This window comes from Camelus ferus, chromosome 18, assembly GCF_009834535.1.
Source record: "Camelus ferus isolate YT-003-E chromosome 18, BCGSAC_Cfer_1.0, whole genome shotgun sequence".
Classification (NCBI taxonomy): Eukaryota; Metazoa; Chordata; class Mammalia; order Artiodactyla; family Camelidae; genus Camelus; species Camelus ferus.
In genome coordinates this window covers 19961201-19976597 of record NC_045713.1, presented here as the reverse complement: position 1 = coordinate 19976597, position 15397 = coordinate 19961201, and the positions used below count along the sequence as shown (strand labels likewise).

Here is a 15397-nt window from a genome sequence, read left to right as displayed (position 1 = left end):
CAGGAGAGCCTGACCTGCCCAAAAGGAAACAAAGGGAAAGACAACCAGTGTTTGCTGGGCTCCTATGAGCACTTCGACTCTCATAAAGAGCTTGCAACACAGAGACTGTCATTCCATTTCATAGTTTGGTGAGGTGACGGTCACACAGACTCCAAGGGTGGGGCAGGTGTGGTTACTATGGGTCTCATCCTGCTCACAGGTAAGAAAACAGCTTCTAAGTGGACAAACACCCTGTCCCAGGACCCACAGCTCTGAACATTGGCAAGGACGGAGACCCAGGCCTGTTCACCTCGCAGCCTTCCCCACCTCACAAGTGTCTCCCTCTCCTGGATCACTTTGGGACAAGAGGAAGAGTGTCAGGCAGGGGCCGGGAAGCCCGAGTTCCAGATCTCACTTCACCACCAGCTCGCTGTCACCCCAGCCAACTCACAACCTCTCCCTGGGCCAGTTTCCACTCTGGACCAGGCGATCAGAGCCCTTTCAGATAGAAAATTCTAAGAGTCTACCACACACAGGGGAAAGTGCTTCACACAGGAAGGCCCCTTGGTGTGTCTAACCCAGCGGTTCCCAACACGGCGATCTGCCCTCCCAGGGGACATCTGAAAACATTTTTGGTTGTTATAATGGGGGTGGGCAGTGTGCGACTGGTACCTACTGGTACCTAGTAGGTGCCTAGTGCGTGGAGGCAGGGATGCTGTTAAACATCCTCCAGTGCACAGGATGCCCCCTAACAAAGAATGATCTGGTCCCAAATGTCAACAGTGCCAACACCAAGAGGCCCGGGCAGAGCTGCGTCTTCTCCACAATCCACGGCTGGGCTGATTTCTCCACCATCTGGCTGACCGCAGGCTGCCCAGGGCTCAGAATTAACCCCGAGCCAAGCTCTCCTACTGCCCTGCAGCATGAACATCAGCTGGTGGAAGCAGGTCTGCCCAACCCTGCCGTGTGCCCCTTCCTGGCCTCACCCTGGCACCTCCCTACACCACCGATGCCCTGTGGTCCTGCCCACTCGAGCCCACGCCAGTGGAGGGAGCTGTAGGAGTCTGATGGGGCTGGTGACGGCTTTATGCCCTGGCCCTAAGAGAGGAGACGGATGGGGCAGCCTCACGGGCAACTGACAATCCACAGGGGGTGCTCTGCGACCCCCAGCCAGCTGCCATCCCCACACGTTCTTAGGGAACACACAGCTCAGCTGAGGGCATGGCTGAATGTGTATGGCCCAGGGATCCCCCGTTCCTGTCCAGTGAGCTACACGAGGCGCCACTAATGCGGGGACATCCGGAGCCGCTCTGGGGCACTGAGACTGCAGTGAAAAGAGGTGGAGGCCTCTGCCTTCACTGCCTGCTACTCCTGTGACGTGACGAGGTGACATTCAGCAAGTCACCTAGCCTGTTCAGCCTGTTTCTCCATCTGCACCAACTTCACAAGGCTGTCCTAAAGTCTAAATAATACCCTGTATGTGGAAGTGCCCAGAATCATGCCCAGGCCCCCAGATCCAGGACAATCTAACTAACAATCTCTAGCAGCTCCTGGCGTGCTACCGGAAGCCTCAGATTTTACCTATCCGGGTTTTACACCCGACTCTTAAGCAAATGGGATGAAAGAAGAGTAAAGAACAATCCAGAAGCACTGGAATAACCTTCTCTTGGGGTTAGAAGTTCAAATGAGGCTTACTTATAGTTCAGGTAGGCTTGTGGGTTTTTGACTATGTAGCGAGCTCTTCGTCCGACAGAATGAGATGTTTTGTCCAAAGACTCTTCAAAGGTGGCGTGCAGAATGTCCCGCACCACCTGCCAGGGGACAAACGGGCCCTTCACCTGGATCAAACACAAGCCGAGTCAGAAAATTAGCATCCTTGGAGCCCACGTGATGGGTCACTAACGAAAAGGAGCGGGGAGATACTTTTTGTGGAACCTCTTTCCTCAGCGGACCCTCAAAACTGTCACCTCACACATGTACTCAGTCCCGTCTACTGGGCACTGGCCGTGTGCCTGGCACTGAGTGAGGTGTCCAGTGGGAAAAGAGTGTCTTTTGGCAACTAAGAGAGGTGCTTGGAGGGTGTTGGGTGACAGTGACTGGAGGGCAATATGTTAGGAGGGACTAGGAGTGTGTAAAACGTGCTTTCTTAGACGGTTGGTTTTAAAGCTTTAAGTGCCTGTTACATATGATTGGAGATGCTGTGTGTGTTGTACTTGTAGTTCCATTAACAGAAGCAGAGTGAGCTGAATCTACAGACTCAGGACCTCTCCGTTATACACACAGGAAGGCAGAGCCCAGACGGATGGGCCCAAGAACACGGTGTCGGTTCAAGCGAGTGAGTGGAGGGTCTGCTGACCCTGAACCGTGCAGGGCTCTCCTGGCGCCCCAGCTGCATCGAGGGTGGCAGGGGTGGAGGGAAGCGTGCCTCTCCTACCAGTGTCTTGATGGAATGAGGACCAGACAGTAGGGACAGCAACACGCCTTCTGGTTCCTCCTCGCAGAAGGGACTCGGGTGGAATTTAGGCAGGGGCTGAGGGGAGAGAAAACTGGGAAAATGGTCAACAAAAGGGATTTAATGTGCCTGTAGGCAAAGGGCATACTGGGTATAGGACCCCTTAGTGGGTTTCTCTTGGCTGGAATGGCTGAGGACAGGAAACGCCAAGGGCTTTGTATGAAGCCGCCTCACCCACTCTGCCTGGCCTGGCGGCACTGCCACCTGGAAGGGCCCTAGAATGGATGACAGCAGAGCTTAACTGAACATCAGCCTCGGTGTGGCATGGCAGATGGGGGAGTGAACCCAGGCGCGGCCACCATCCCACGCTGACCTGGTCCACATGGACCAAGTGATTACGGCGCAGGGGGCACCAGACGAGGGGCTGCAGCTACGAAAACAAATAAGAAGTTCTAGAAGCAGCCTCTCCAGTGGGCCAAGAGGTGCCAGAGTAGAAGGAGCAGCATGAGAAGTGTACGTCCAAGGGGCAGAGGAGAGTACAGGGATCACTGCCACTTGGCGGGATCAGTGAGGCCTTTCCAGAGATGATAGGCAGTTACTGAAAGGTAAATAGGAGTTTTCCAGGGTGGGAGGAGGGGAGCAGGAAAGGGTTAGATTCCCAGTGAGGAGAGAGAGCATGGCTCTGAGCTGCTTGGCCTGCACTCAGGCAAAGATACACACATACAGGGCTGGGAAGAAACAGGCAAAACCGAGTGTGGCGCTCATCTGTAGGGTTCTGGGAGATGCTTCTCCCTGTGGCCGAGTGGAGTCGATAGGATGGGGGGTCCCAGGGGCCATGAGCCTCCCTACATGGGTCAGACAGGAAAGACCCCCCATGACGAGAGGGACATGCAATCAGCGAGCTGGAGGCTGGGAGGGGCGGGGGCGGCAGGCTGGTCACCTTGGCGTTGAGGACGTTGCTGGCGATGCGGCAGAGCACGAGCAGCCCGTCCTCCTGCAGGGACCAGGTGACGCGCAGCCGGGTCATCCTCCGCAGGGCGCTCTGGTCGGCCTCGTCGTGGTAACGCAGCCTTTTGCTTTTCTCCTCCGGGTGCTCTTCTAAGAACAGCAGGGGGAGAGCGGAGGGGGCCTCTTACCACTGGTTTGGAATTACCACCCTGGAGAGGGGAAGGGTCCCCACCCACCTGGCCATGTTGGACCAAGGTATCGGTTCTCAGAATCTCATTGTGCTGGAAGCCATGTAAACTAACCACAGAAGAAGACTCAGCCCTTCCTGATAGATTTATTTTTACTCCTTTCATCATTTCTCTCTGGTCAGATTTCACAGTGATGGGCTGGGCAGCCTGGATGCAATCTCTTGTTAGTTATCTGCCTGTCTCCAATCCTTCCCACAGCAGCCCTGAGCCCTCTGAAGGTGCCTTGCACCCAAGCTGATGAAGCCTGCTCGGGGTGTGCTCCCCAGCTGCACGGGCCCCCACCCTTCCCTGCTCTGCAACCTCAGAGACACCATGCCAACTCTGGGGCACGGTGGGGACAAGGCCCACCCTACAAGGTGGTCCTGAGGATTGAACAACACTGGGTATGAAACACTGAGCACAGTGCCTGGCACAAAGCCGCTACTATACAAACAGTAACGGCCACTAACATCGTGGGATATTTACTATGTGCCAAGTCCTGGCTTCAGCTTTTTACATGTTTTACATTCACTTCTAGTTAAAATAACACTTTACAACAACCTGATGAGAAGGATACAATTATTGTCCCCATTTGGCAGCTGAGGAATCTGAAACACAGAGAGATACAGCAACTTGCCCAAAGTTGCCCAGCAAGCAGCAGACACGGGGTCTGAACCGTGAGCTCTGAACTGCCGGGTTTCCTGGGGTCTCCTCCCCTCGGGGACGTACTGACGGCTGTTTCACAGGCAGACGCCATATGCTACTTCCAACTCAAGACTGTCTGTTTAGTGCACGCCTTCCAAATGAAGACAGAGGAAAAGTGGGAAGAGCATCTGAATTATTCAAAGCGACACCACCACCACATTTTGCCTGGTAATGAACTCAGGGCTTTGTGAGCCAAACTGATCTTACGCATATCTGGACACATTAAACTGAGGGGCCATTTCAGCAGACGCAAGGCCATTTATTACAGACGACAGCCGAATAAAACACTAAAACCAGGTTCCTGTTTGAACATTCTGTTTTCATCTGAAATAAACGCACAGACCACTGAGGTGATATAAAAGTGGCCTAAAACATGGACACCGGTCTCCTTGCTGCCCTCCTTCTCTGTAAATACTGTCCAGATGAATCTGCAAGGCTCTGCACGTGAGGGGTCAGGAGATCTAGAGAGAGCCTGCAGGCTTAGGTGACTCCCACGCTCCCTCTCATTTAAAAATACAACATCGCTTTGAATTTTGGCCTGACGAGCACAGATGCAGACATTAAGAGGTAAGCCAAAAGAATAATAGGATTTTGGCTGGTGGCGACGAGGATTTTGCGAAGGACTTTTGCTAAGGTTTTTTCAGGTGAGGTGAAATTAGAAATTTGAACTGACGGAGTTACTAAGTGAAAAGGCTCTAAAAACACAAAGACAGCAGGGGAAGCATATAGGAAGGACCTCTCCGTCAGCAGGCTGGGTTTGGAAAATAAAACGCAATCAGGAAGAGTTAGGGCCACAAACAGAGGGAGATGGACCCTGAGTCTGTGGCAGAGCTCAGGCCAGGTGGCCAGGGGGCTGCTGCACATCTCCAAGCCTGAACACGCAAAAGTCAAGTCTAGCAAATGCAAAGGATCATCACAAAACCTTTTTTCTTTCTCTTGATCTTCTTGCCAGGGTCCTTCTTCAGCCGTTTCCGCTTCTGGCTTTTCCCACCCCTCACTCTCCGGTTCCTGTCCAGCGTGGGTTCCCGGTCAACCTCAAACTGCTCTTCCCGGTCAGCACAGAGCTCCGATCCTGTTCTTGCTTCTCCCCAGATACTCAACCTGCTGTTGCCTGGAAATAAGCACAAGAAGACAAGGCTTTCCAGATGACCTCCGTGGAGGCCGGAAGCCAAACCGAATGTGCCGTGGTCCTGTTGGCCCGATTTGGGACCGCGTCTATTTCTGGTGAGCTCCCGGCACACGTACCTCCAGCCCCAAGAGGCAATGGGCGCTTAGACAGAAACGTCTGGAGCCTCACCGTGAGCCCATTCTCTGTCGTGGTGTTCCCCTGAAAGACAAGGGCATCACCGAATGAAGCATGAGCTTCCATGAATTCCCAAGAGCCCAGGGCAGCTGCTGCCCCGAGGTGTGCAAGTCTCTGGAGGAGAAGCCGAGGACAGCTGGGCAGCAACCCCACTTTTCTATTGCACAGGCACCCCCTCTTGTGTGAACTTTATCTTACAGACTTTCTGTTCTTTCTTTAAAAAATGAATAGGTGTACACATCACAGAATAAATTAGATTCCACTGGGAAAAAAACAGGCCTGATGTGCCTTCAGTACATATGGAAGTGATTCTTCGTGTTTCTGGTCAATTTTGGTTTTGCCAATTCAAAAACTATGAGCCAGGAAAGGGAAAGGAGGACGAGGAGCGCCGGCAGCCCCGGGCGGGGGTCGGGGACGGACACCCGTGCCCCGAGAGCCCACCTTCCTGGCCCTGTTGATGATGTAGCTGGTCCACAGCCAGTTTCGCTTTAGGTGTCCATAGAAACTGGAATCCAGCCCAGCGGCTCCCAGTCCATCTCCGGGGATCAAGCCTTCATCCACAACCTCCCGGCTGCCCCTGGGAAACGGGAAATAAACAGAAATGAGGCCTCCTTGGCAACTGAAGAGAGAGCCCGTGGAGTGAGTGGGGGACGTTTATTATAACTAACCGTTACCTTCTCAGAAAAACACCCGACATGTTGAAGTCAAGAACTTGTCAAAAACCCAGATTTCTAGGTAAAGTTCCCAATTTTTGAACTTTGGCAATGGATTCTTTTTATTTTTTAACAGTAGGTGGGCTAGCTGGTGCATGGCTGGGGCCAGATGTGAGCCACGGCCACCCATCTGCAGCCCTGCACAAGGACGGGGATCCGCGGCGCGGCGGGGCAGGGCGGGGACGCACGTGGTGTACTCCATCATGGCGCACTTGCGCTCCAGGTTGTGCTTGTCGACGGCGCTCTCCTGCTCCTCCTGCACACTGCCCGCCTCCTCGCCGCCCTGGTCTGGGCCGCTGTGCCTCTTGACACTTGAGTAGCGCACCACGCCTAGAACACCAAACATGAGCCCCGTGGGCAACGCCTTCCTGCCGCGGTCTGGCAGGCCATGGCGTGCTGCTGGGTGGCGAGGGGTGAGAGGCCACCCTTTTGGTGACTGGGCTCCCCGCCGGGCAGAGGGGCTGGAACTGGCAGAGCCGCTTTGCATCTTTGCACAAAATGCCTATGTTAGCATGTCACAGGGAGACTCAGGAAGAGGGTTAAAACTGGTGCGTGAACCTGAGAAAAGGGTCTGCCCACAGCCTGGGCTCTATTAAGAAGGGTGGGTAAGCAGGCAACCAGAGAAACCCCAGGTCTTCCTGGGGGAAGCCCCAGGGGAGGGAGTTGCATGCTGCACGGTGGAGGTGATGAGTGAAAACGGCTGCATGATCAGTCCAAGGCAGCCCCCTAGGCTCCCTGGGCCCACTGGGCTCCAGGCGCAGCCAGCTGGCTGTTTCCTGAGTGCCCCAGAGGTGCATTAATTTAGCTGCAAAATTACGTTGTTATTCCACAATAAAGCAAACTGCATTTCTTGCACCAAAATACGGCCAAAACCATTGCTTGAGTAAGGCAAAGGAAGGTTATGATAATCCACAGATTATTAAAGAGCCTCTCATGACACGATCAGCTGGAGACTCTGGCCTGGGTGGGGGTAAGGGGCAGCAGGGAGAGCCCACGCCCCGCACCTCTCAGCCGGAGCTTCACAGAAGACACCCAGTTCAAGCTTTGCCTCACTGCTCACAACATGGTGGTGGTGTTCCCAGACGGAGGCTCGGGGGTTACACAGAGCTCACCGAGGCCATGCATTTGCACACACACTGAATCTAAGAGCAATGTCTCTCCCTGCACCACCAAGCTGAGGGTCACAGATGCAGGTTTAGGCTGTCCCCAGGGCTGCTGGATCCCACTCTCTGGACAGGGCCCGGTAATAGGCATTTCAACAGGCTCCCCAGGCGCTGCTTGTACACCCTCATGCTCCGGGAGGCCCCACTCTAAAGAATGCTCACGTCCTATTACACGATGCTCTTCCCTCAGTCTGCGGGGGCAGAACCCCCTCAAACGTTTGGTGAATGAAGGGACAATCAATGCCTGATGAATGGGACTCAGTAAGCCTCCCACATTTCTGCTTCTGAATATGCAGAGGGATGGAAATTCACCATCAAGCCTGAAAAACTCTGGTACAAATAACATACTGGTTTGCAAATTTTTATCTAGGTATAAAATGCAGGGGAACCAGGGCACTTTAAAAATCTGCAATGGTACAAGCCCACCTCACTGCTGCCAGAGGATTCTACGAAACACACTCTTTCTAAAATTTATCTGGACCCATTAAAGGTTCTATACAAGTGCTCATTAGCGTATTGGCATTAAACAGTTCTACCCAATAAACACGCAGCTCTTGCTTTGTAAAAATCAAAGTGCAACCCTGATCGCTCAGCTCTGTGACGGCGGGAAGAGAATGGAAGTCCTCTCCCAGGTACACGTGAAATGTGGCATCCTTTTCCTCCCAGGAGAAGTGGCAAGAAAAGACCAGATAAAAACTAGCTTGGAGGAAAGAGCACAAGACTGGAGGTTCTATCACCTTCTACAAACCCTCCATTCAACTGATAAACATTTATGGGATGTCACCTGTGTGCCACCCACTTTGAGATATGCTGGGAATGAAAACCAAATTTCCCACGCTCAAGGAATTCACAGAATGACATCAGATGACAATAAAGATGCTGGAAAAGCTTTCTCAGGGTGAGAATGCTTGCAACAGGAGTGACCATCGGCAAGGCGAACAGAGGTCAGGATGTTCCAGAGAGGGAAAATGCCACAAGCAAAGGCCTTACCCAAAGCCCAAGTCATCCAACCCGCTGGACAGTCTGGTCAGTTCCTCCTCCAAAAGACCTCCCTGGCTGTCCTCTGTCTCCTGCCACCAGCGAGCCTCTCTTGGACCTGAGTCACAGCCCCTAAGTGGCCTCCCTGCTTCTAACCTGGTGCCTCTCAGTCTGTGCGTCACACAGCAGCCAGGGCAAGCTTTCAAAGACATACGAGATCTTGGCTTACAACCATCAATGGCTTCTCGCTGCTCTTAGAACAAACCCAAACTCTCCCCGTGTCCTCGGGTCCCAGAATCTGGCTCCTGCCTACTCCTCCCGCTCAGACGCTGCTCTCCTCCTGCCCATGCTGGCCTCACCTGTTTCTCCATCAGCACCGGGGCCTCTGCACCTGCCTGGGGTGCTCCCCTCCAGCTCTGGGCACGGCTGGCTCGGCCTCATGGTTTAGAGCTCAGCTCAAAGTCTCCTCCCCAGAAAGGCCGCTCCTGACCAGCCCAGCAAAATACCCTCGACTCATCACACGGTGTGTTCCCTTCCCAGCACTAATCGCACTCTGGATGTGTGTGTCATGTCTTCTCCCGGAGAGCGTAAGTCCCACTGTGTGTGGTCGGGCGTAGGAAACGACACACACGAGGTGTTCACTCAACAGTACTGGATGAACAAATGGATAAAGACAAAAGCAGAATGCTGGGGCTTTCTGGGATGGGGGCTGGGAGCCCTCCCAGTGAAGGCCCAGCACTTGACGCCTCTGGGGGACAGTCTGAAAACCACCAAGCGGCTTCTATTCTCTTGGAGCTCTCACCCCCAGGGATCCGACAGAAAGGAAGGGAAAGCAGTGGGGTCCATTCGAGACAGACGGTACCTAGCGGGGTGTTGAGGCAGACGCACTGCAGATCAAACCAATAGTTCTCCACGTCCTGCATTGAGTTCAGGACGTACAGGCGCCGCTCGAAGGGCCGGCTGCTGTGGGCCAGGTTGTAATGGGGGTCACAGATGGTGGTGTCCACGATGACCGCATTCTTCTTCAAGAAGATAAAGACCTGCGAGGGAGACAGCAGAGGGGGGCGAGGGGAGAACCTCAGAGCCGGCGTTGGGCGGGCTGTCTGGGAACTGCACTTACCAGGCAGGCCCGCCTTCCTCTGGGCTTGGAGGACCTTACCTGGTCTTTATCCTGAAACTTTTCCGTGGGGCCGAACTGTAGCAGCCCCATGTAGCACAGCCTCTGAAGGCTCTCCACCACAGAGAAAATGTAACGTCTGCAAAACAGAGGGGAGAGGCGGGCCCCCGCCATGCCACGCTCTCAGCTGTCGTTGGGGGCTGCGGTGGGCTGAGGAACACCCTTCCCGACACCTGAGCAGGGCAACAGAGCATTGATCCTTCCCAGGGGGCTTGAATTAGAAAGTAAAAGTAACCAAGGGAAAAACCGCTCCCAGACCTGCAGTCTTTATCAGATTTACTTTAGAAGAAACTTGAAATCATGTACTAAGATGTGCCAGCCCACACTTCATTTGCCCCGCACTGTATGTAGAAGGTCACAGGTGGCTGAATTAATGACCGTGGGTCCCTACTACCTCGCGGGCAGAAGCCCTTCCTCTGGGAAACAGTCCCCCAGCACCCTAACTCCGAGGGACGCACTGGGCCCTCCGCCAACCCCACGTCATTCCTGGACACCTCACCTCTTGTACAGAAGCTGCTGCCGGATGGACCTGGGCAGAAAGCGGATCAGCGTGTGCTTCTTCAGAGGGTCGCTCAGAAACTCCTCAAGGTTGTCCACCTGCGGGGTGATTTGCAGGTTCAGTTAACCCTCGAGGCCAGGGTGAATTGCAAGAATTGTGAAAAAAACACTCACCCCTACTTTCTGGGCTGTGGGCTCTCTGAATCTGCCCATCAGCCCCACAAGGACAGTGCCCCCTCTCTCCTGTTCCCCCCAAACCTCCCACACAGCTCTGCTCTGTCTTGTCCTGCTCCCCTCCAACCCAGCTGTCACTGCTGGGGACAATAAACAGGTGCCCTCACTCACTGCTAGTGGGCATACAAAATGCTAAAACATTTCTGGAGGACAATATGGGAACATATTTATTTGTATTAAAAAAAAAAAGATGAAGGATGCTTATTCCCTTTGAAGCCAGTGGTTCCACTTCTTTCTTATCCTAAAAGTAAAAATTTTGGAGCTGCCCACGAACGTGTCTCCCAAAAGGTATTCATCAACATGTCCTTTACAACACCAAGAAACTGAAACTTACATGTCCAAAAATAGCATGTTGGTTAAGTAAATTAATGTATGTGCATAAGAAGGAATCCTATGAATTTACTTAATATTAAGTTAAAACTTAATGATGTGGAAAATACAATATATTGTTCAGTGGAAAGAACAGATAATGAAAGAGTAAATACAGTATAGTCTCAATTCAGTTTTTTTCCTTAAAAAAGGAAGATCTCACATACACACACATACACGTACACACAAACATGGCAGAGTAGAAAAAAGACTAGAAGAAAATGTCCCAACAACACTACCTCTGAGTGATGAAGTTATGGCATTTCTATGGTCATTTCTATTTTCTCCTTTTTCTGTATTTTCCAAATTTGTAAAAACAGATTTTATTGCTACACCATAATTGTCTATCTGTTTATGGATTGATCTATCTCGAAGAAAAAGTCTTTGAAATATTTCCCAGCAACCAACCATCCACCTATCCATCCATCCAATCTGTTCTGTCTGTCTTTCTGTCCATCTATCCATCCATCCATCCATCCAGGCAACTTCAGACCCTGAAGTCTTTTCCCTCGACCAGTGAGTGTCGCCCTCTGGTGATAGTCCGGGAGTCACCAGTACCTTGTAGCTGACTTGCACAATCTGGACGAAGATGGAGAGGGGCAGGCAGAGGAGAATGTCGCTGACCAGAGCCCAGCCGAAGCCGAAGTCCCTATGCACTGGGATGGGAGGCACGAAGCGTGTCCAGGAGGCTTCATCCACATACACTAGGAGAGAACAGGAGTCAGTCCCGCAGATGGGGTCTCGGTCATGATGCCGCCGTCACCTCCCAGGTTTTGGTTCCCTCTCACCACAAACGCAGGCAAAACCCCACTTGTCAGGCAGGAAGCCCGAGGGTTCAGGAGTTTTGGGTTATGTCTTTATTTGGATCAGGGCAGTACGGGGATTCACCCGGTCCAGATGAAAGGGACAAGGAAACGTCATGCCTCCCCGCTGGACCTCCCGTGGCTCGCCTGCCTGGGCATCTCACCAGTCTGGGCATCTCACCTGTCTCCGTGGCGAGCTCCACTTCGCCCTCCCGGGTGGCTCCGTCTGAGGTGTCCTTGGGCGGGGCATCAGAGGAGGCCTCCCAGTCGCTTCCAGAGGAGGGTGGGATTCCCGTCCTGCCCAGCTCCTGCTTTCCCATCCTCCTTTCACTGCTGAGGCCCGGCTTCTCCACTGTTTTGCTGGCCGGGTGCCCGTAGATCAGGTACCACAGAAATGTGTGGACCACCCGCAGGCGGGGCATTTTGGGCAAAAACCCTAAGGAACGCCCAAGTCCAGGGACTGGGACAAGAGAGGCGGATGGTGTTTGAAAAATCCCACGTTCAATTCAATTCAAGTCATTCAAAATCTACTGAGTGCCACTACGGCCCAGGGCCAGGGACACAGCAGGTGTCCCCACTCTTGTGGAACTTTCTTTCTAGTGGGAGAGGACAATGAAAATCTACCTAAGACAGACCATCAGATGGAAGTAGCTGGTGCAGAAAATAAAGCAAGGAAGGCAGGGAGGGCTGGAATTCTCCACGGGGGCCAGGAAAGGCCTCACTGGGGAGGGGCCGCGAGGGATATCCTCAAGTGGGTGAGGGAGCGGGCCAGGCGGATACCTGGGGACACGCACCCCAGGGCGAATGCAAGGAGCCTTAGATGGGTGTGTGCCTGGCACATTGAGGAGAGGCCGGGAGGCCAGAGTGACAGGAGAGAGCAGGGATGGAGGACCGTGCAGGAGGTGAGCAGAGTGCAACGGGGAAGGAGCCTCCATGATAGACCTCTGCATAAGGGCTCAAGGCTTGATGGGGGCTGGGCAAAATATCCCAACATCTGGGTTCTTCTAAAGTAGCTTATTATAGGGAGGGTATAGCTCAGGTATAGCTCAAGAGGTAGAGCGCATGCTTAGCATGCATGAGGTCCTGAGTTCAAGTCCCAGTACCTCCCCTAAGAATACCTAAGTAAGTAAACCTAATTACCTATCCCCACCAAACCAAACCAAACAAAATGATAAAGCAGCTTATTTTTTGACACAAACTCTTCTTTGACTTTCCCCATTGAGAGGAGACAGGTGAGAGACAAGGGAGGCATAGGGACAGGGCGGCGAGGACAATGGACGGGAAGGCCCCTCCTCTGCCGCCAGGCCTTGCCTGTCCACTCGAGCGCACGAGCTGCTCAGCAACACGCCCTCGTGCTCAGGGTTCTCCCTCCGCCCGTACCTTCTAACTGTGAGACCTTGAGAGTAAAGGCCGCGCCAATGTGACGGGAGCCCTCGGCAGGGGAAGTCACTCAGACAACCTCTCCTGCTTGGGCCCCAGGTCTGCCGTGTCCCACACCAGGACCCTTCTGCTTGACCTTGGTCTGGATCCTGTCACGACTGCCCTCTTCCACCAACAACTTGTGAGCAGGAGAGGAGCAGACAGCCCAGCCACAGAGGCCTGGCCGTGCGCACCTGCCCAGCACAAGGTGACGCCTGGGCAGCTTGGTGGAGGCAGTCCTGTGTGGGACCCGAATCTGGGAAAATGATATGAACGCTCAAACTTGTCAGTGGTTGTAGCTCCCAGAGGTTTGTGGGGTCAGGAGAGGTAAAGATTTTCTGTGGTTTACAGAATGTTCTAGCCCAAGTATATTTAGCAGAAGGAATTCATCATGCTGGGACCTAACATAGCTTCATCTGGGTCTCAAAACAGCCTTGTGAAGTACGCTGGGTACAAATTAACCCATTTCACAGACAGGGAAGTCGATGCCTGCAGAAGTCCTGGGACCAGCACCCCGCGACCGGGCCAGTGATTCAGACCTGATTCTCTGGCTGCAGCCCAGGGCTCAGACGTGGACTCAAATATCAACGCGCCAACACCAACCAAAAGTGAATTGCACACTGACAGGAAGCTGCTGTTTACCTACAACGGGGTTATAGTTTTTCAGCTGGGTTATGCCCATCTTCTCATCCGTCTTTTTCACCCGTCCACTCTCCGGTCTAGAGGAAGCACTCAGCTGAGAGTCTCCTGACCCACTTGGGTCCTCCTTTCCTTGACTTTCCTCTTCGGCTTCCCCCTGAGGCACTGGCGGCTGGGACACTTTAACCCTGAAGTTCAAATACAAGACACAATAATGTGTCAGAAAACCAAGGGCTGAGAAAGGACAGGGTCTGGCTTCAGGAGTCGTGGGAAGCCACCAGGCCCTAGGCTTTCAAATTCAACTGCCCACTGGGGCCAGAGAGGCGACGTCATGGGATAAAATGTGTCAGGCACTGGACATCTGGGGATGACCTCGACAGCATACCCCTCCTACAGGACAGATGCCACCTTGTGAGAAAGGCAGCCCCATGTGCCAGGTCCCCCGACACTTCCATGGATGCCAGCAATCAGGAACTTGATGTGAAATGAATAGGCAACCGATTCAAAGTACCTGCGGAGCATGGTAAGCCCCCAAAACCAACATCTGCAAGCCAAATCCAGACCTCTGCCCGCCCGTGCGCCACCTCTAATTTAAACCCAGCAAGAATGTTCTCCTGCTGAGTTTTCTCTTGGTCCATTAGATGGTTCATGAACAAAATGAGAGAAGACCTTAGGAATCATTCTGAGCTATCACAAAACTGAGCAAGTCTCATGTATCACAGGGCCTATGATTTGGAGCTCTCTGTCCACACTCTGTTAGACAGAAGAGAATTAAGAACGTTACGATTTTTCTTCTTAAAGAACCCAGAAATTGATACTTGTTGAGATTAGAGGATCATGAACCATAAACCCCAAACCAGTGGGTTCACTGGTTTCACACAAGTATAAATAAAGCGCTTTTGTGGAAACTGCCCCAGGTTGGAACCCACAGCCCCAGGCAGCGTCGCCGCCACCTCCCGTGGGGGCTGCCACTTGCCTGTTGGCTGTGCTGGAATTGGAGATCCGGAACCGAACCTGCTCGATGGCACTTCTCACAAGAGGGTCATTCTGGTCCATGGACGGGTGCACGACCAGGTCCACCTGCAGAGACAGGTCAGAGGCTCAGAGGGCTGCGGGGAGCCAAGGGAGACTGGGTTCCAGCGCTTGGCCCCCTAGTGGAGCACTGATTATACCTGCTGTCATTAACATTTCCAAAAGGCAATTATGAAACGGAAGTAAAACGCTAAACAGTCGGCCGTAACAATTTCTGGGATCAAATCCCTCAAGTGACCAAGCTGTAAAGCTCTGCCATCTGTAACGTGCTGCTCTGACCAGTGAGGAATTCTGGCCAGGAAACAGAGCAGTCTGTCCTGCGGTCCCCTCGCTGGGCTGTCACAGCCCACTGGTCCCTGCTGCCACCTGGGGGGCCGCTCCCGATGCTCCGCTCCTGCTATCTGAGCATTTCTCATGGTTGCTCAGGGAATCCTGAGGGCTTCCATCTGGAAGGGGTAATCGGCTTTCATTAATCTCCACTCGCTGAGGGTATCATGACGGGACCCCTGCCAGCTGCACTTCCAAACAAGCTGGCGGAGGATTTAGGGCTGCTTTTGTTGTTCTACCTTTTCCAAGGTACTGAGGCTGAACAGTGAGGCAGTTATCATTTTATGAGCGATAACTAGGCTGACAAATGGACCTAGCTTGGTGGGGTTGAGCAGAAGAGTGTGAGTGTGACAGCTGTGCAGAGGACAGCGGGCCTAAAGGCCTGTGCCCCCTGGAGCCAGGCTTATCTGTGGTCTGGCACTGGCAGGAGG

General features: G+C 53.2%; 1 protein-coding gene across 2 annotated transcripts in view; it reads right to left on the bottom strand.

Annotated features, from left to right (window-relative positions):
* The window catches only part of GTF3C1 (general transcription factor IIIC subunit 1), a 62861-nt gene that overhangs the window by 16633 nt on the left and 30831 nt on the right, over positions 1-15397 (bottom strand). For both annotated transcript variants that reach the window (XM_006186706.3, XM_014560870.2), the window contains exons 13-25: positions 14584-14687; positions 13611-13795; positions 11731-12009; positions 11305-11450; positions 10145-10242; positions 9628-9724; positions 9331-9508; positions 6516-6657; positions 6056-6191; positions 5557-5638; positions 5234-5422; positions 3372-3529; positions 1675-1817 (exon numbers count right to left, since the gene is read on the bottom strand). In XM_006186706.3, coding sequence (XP_006186768.2) covers positions 1675-1817; positions 3372-3529; positions 5234-5422; positions 5557-5638; positions 6056-6191; positions 6516-6657; positions 9331-9508; positions 9628-9724; positions 10145-10242; positions 11305-11450; positions 11731-12009; positions 13611-13795; positions 14584-14687 — 1937 coding nt within the window. The remainder of the gene's footprint in view (positions 1-1674; positions 1818-3371; positions 3530-5233; positions 5423-5556; positions 5639-6055; positions 6192-6515; positions 6658-9330; positions 9509-9627; positions 9725-10144; positions 10243-11304; positions 11451-11730; positions 12010-13610; positions 13796-14583; positions 14688-15397) is intronic.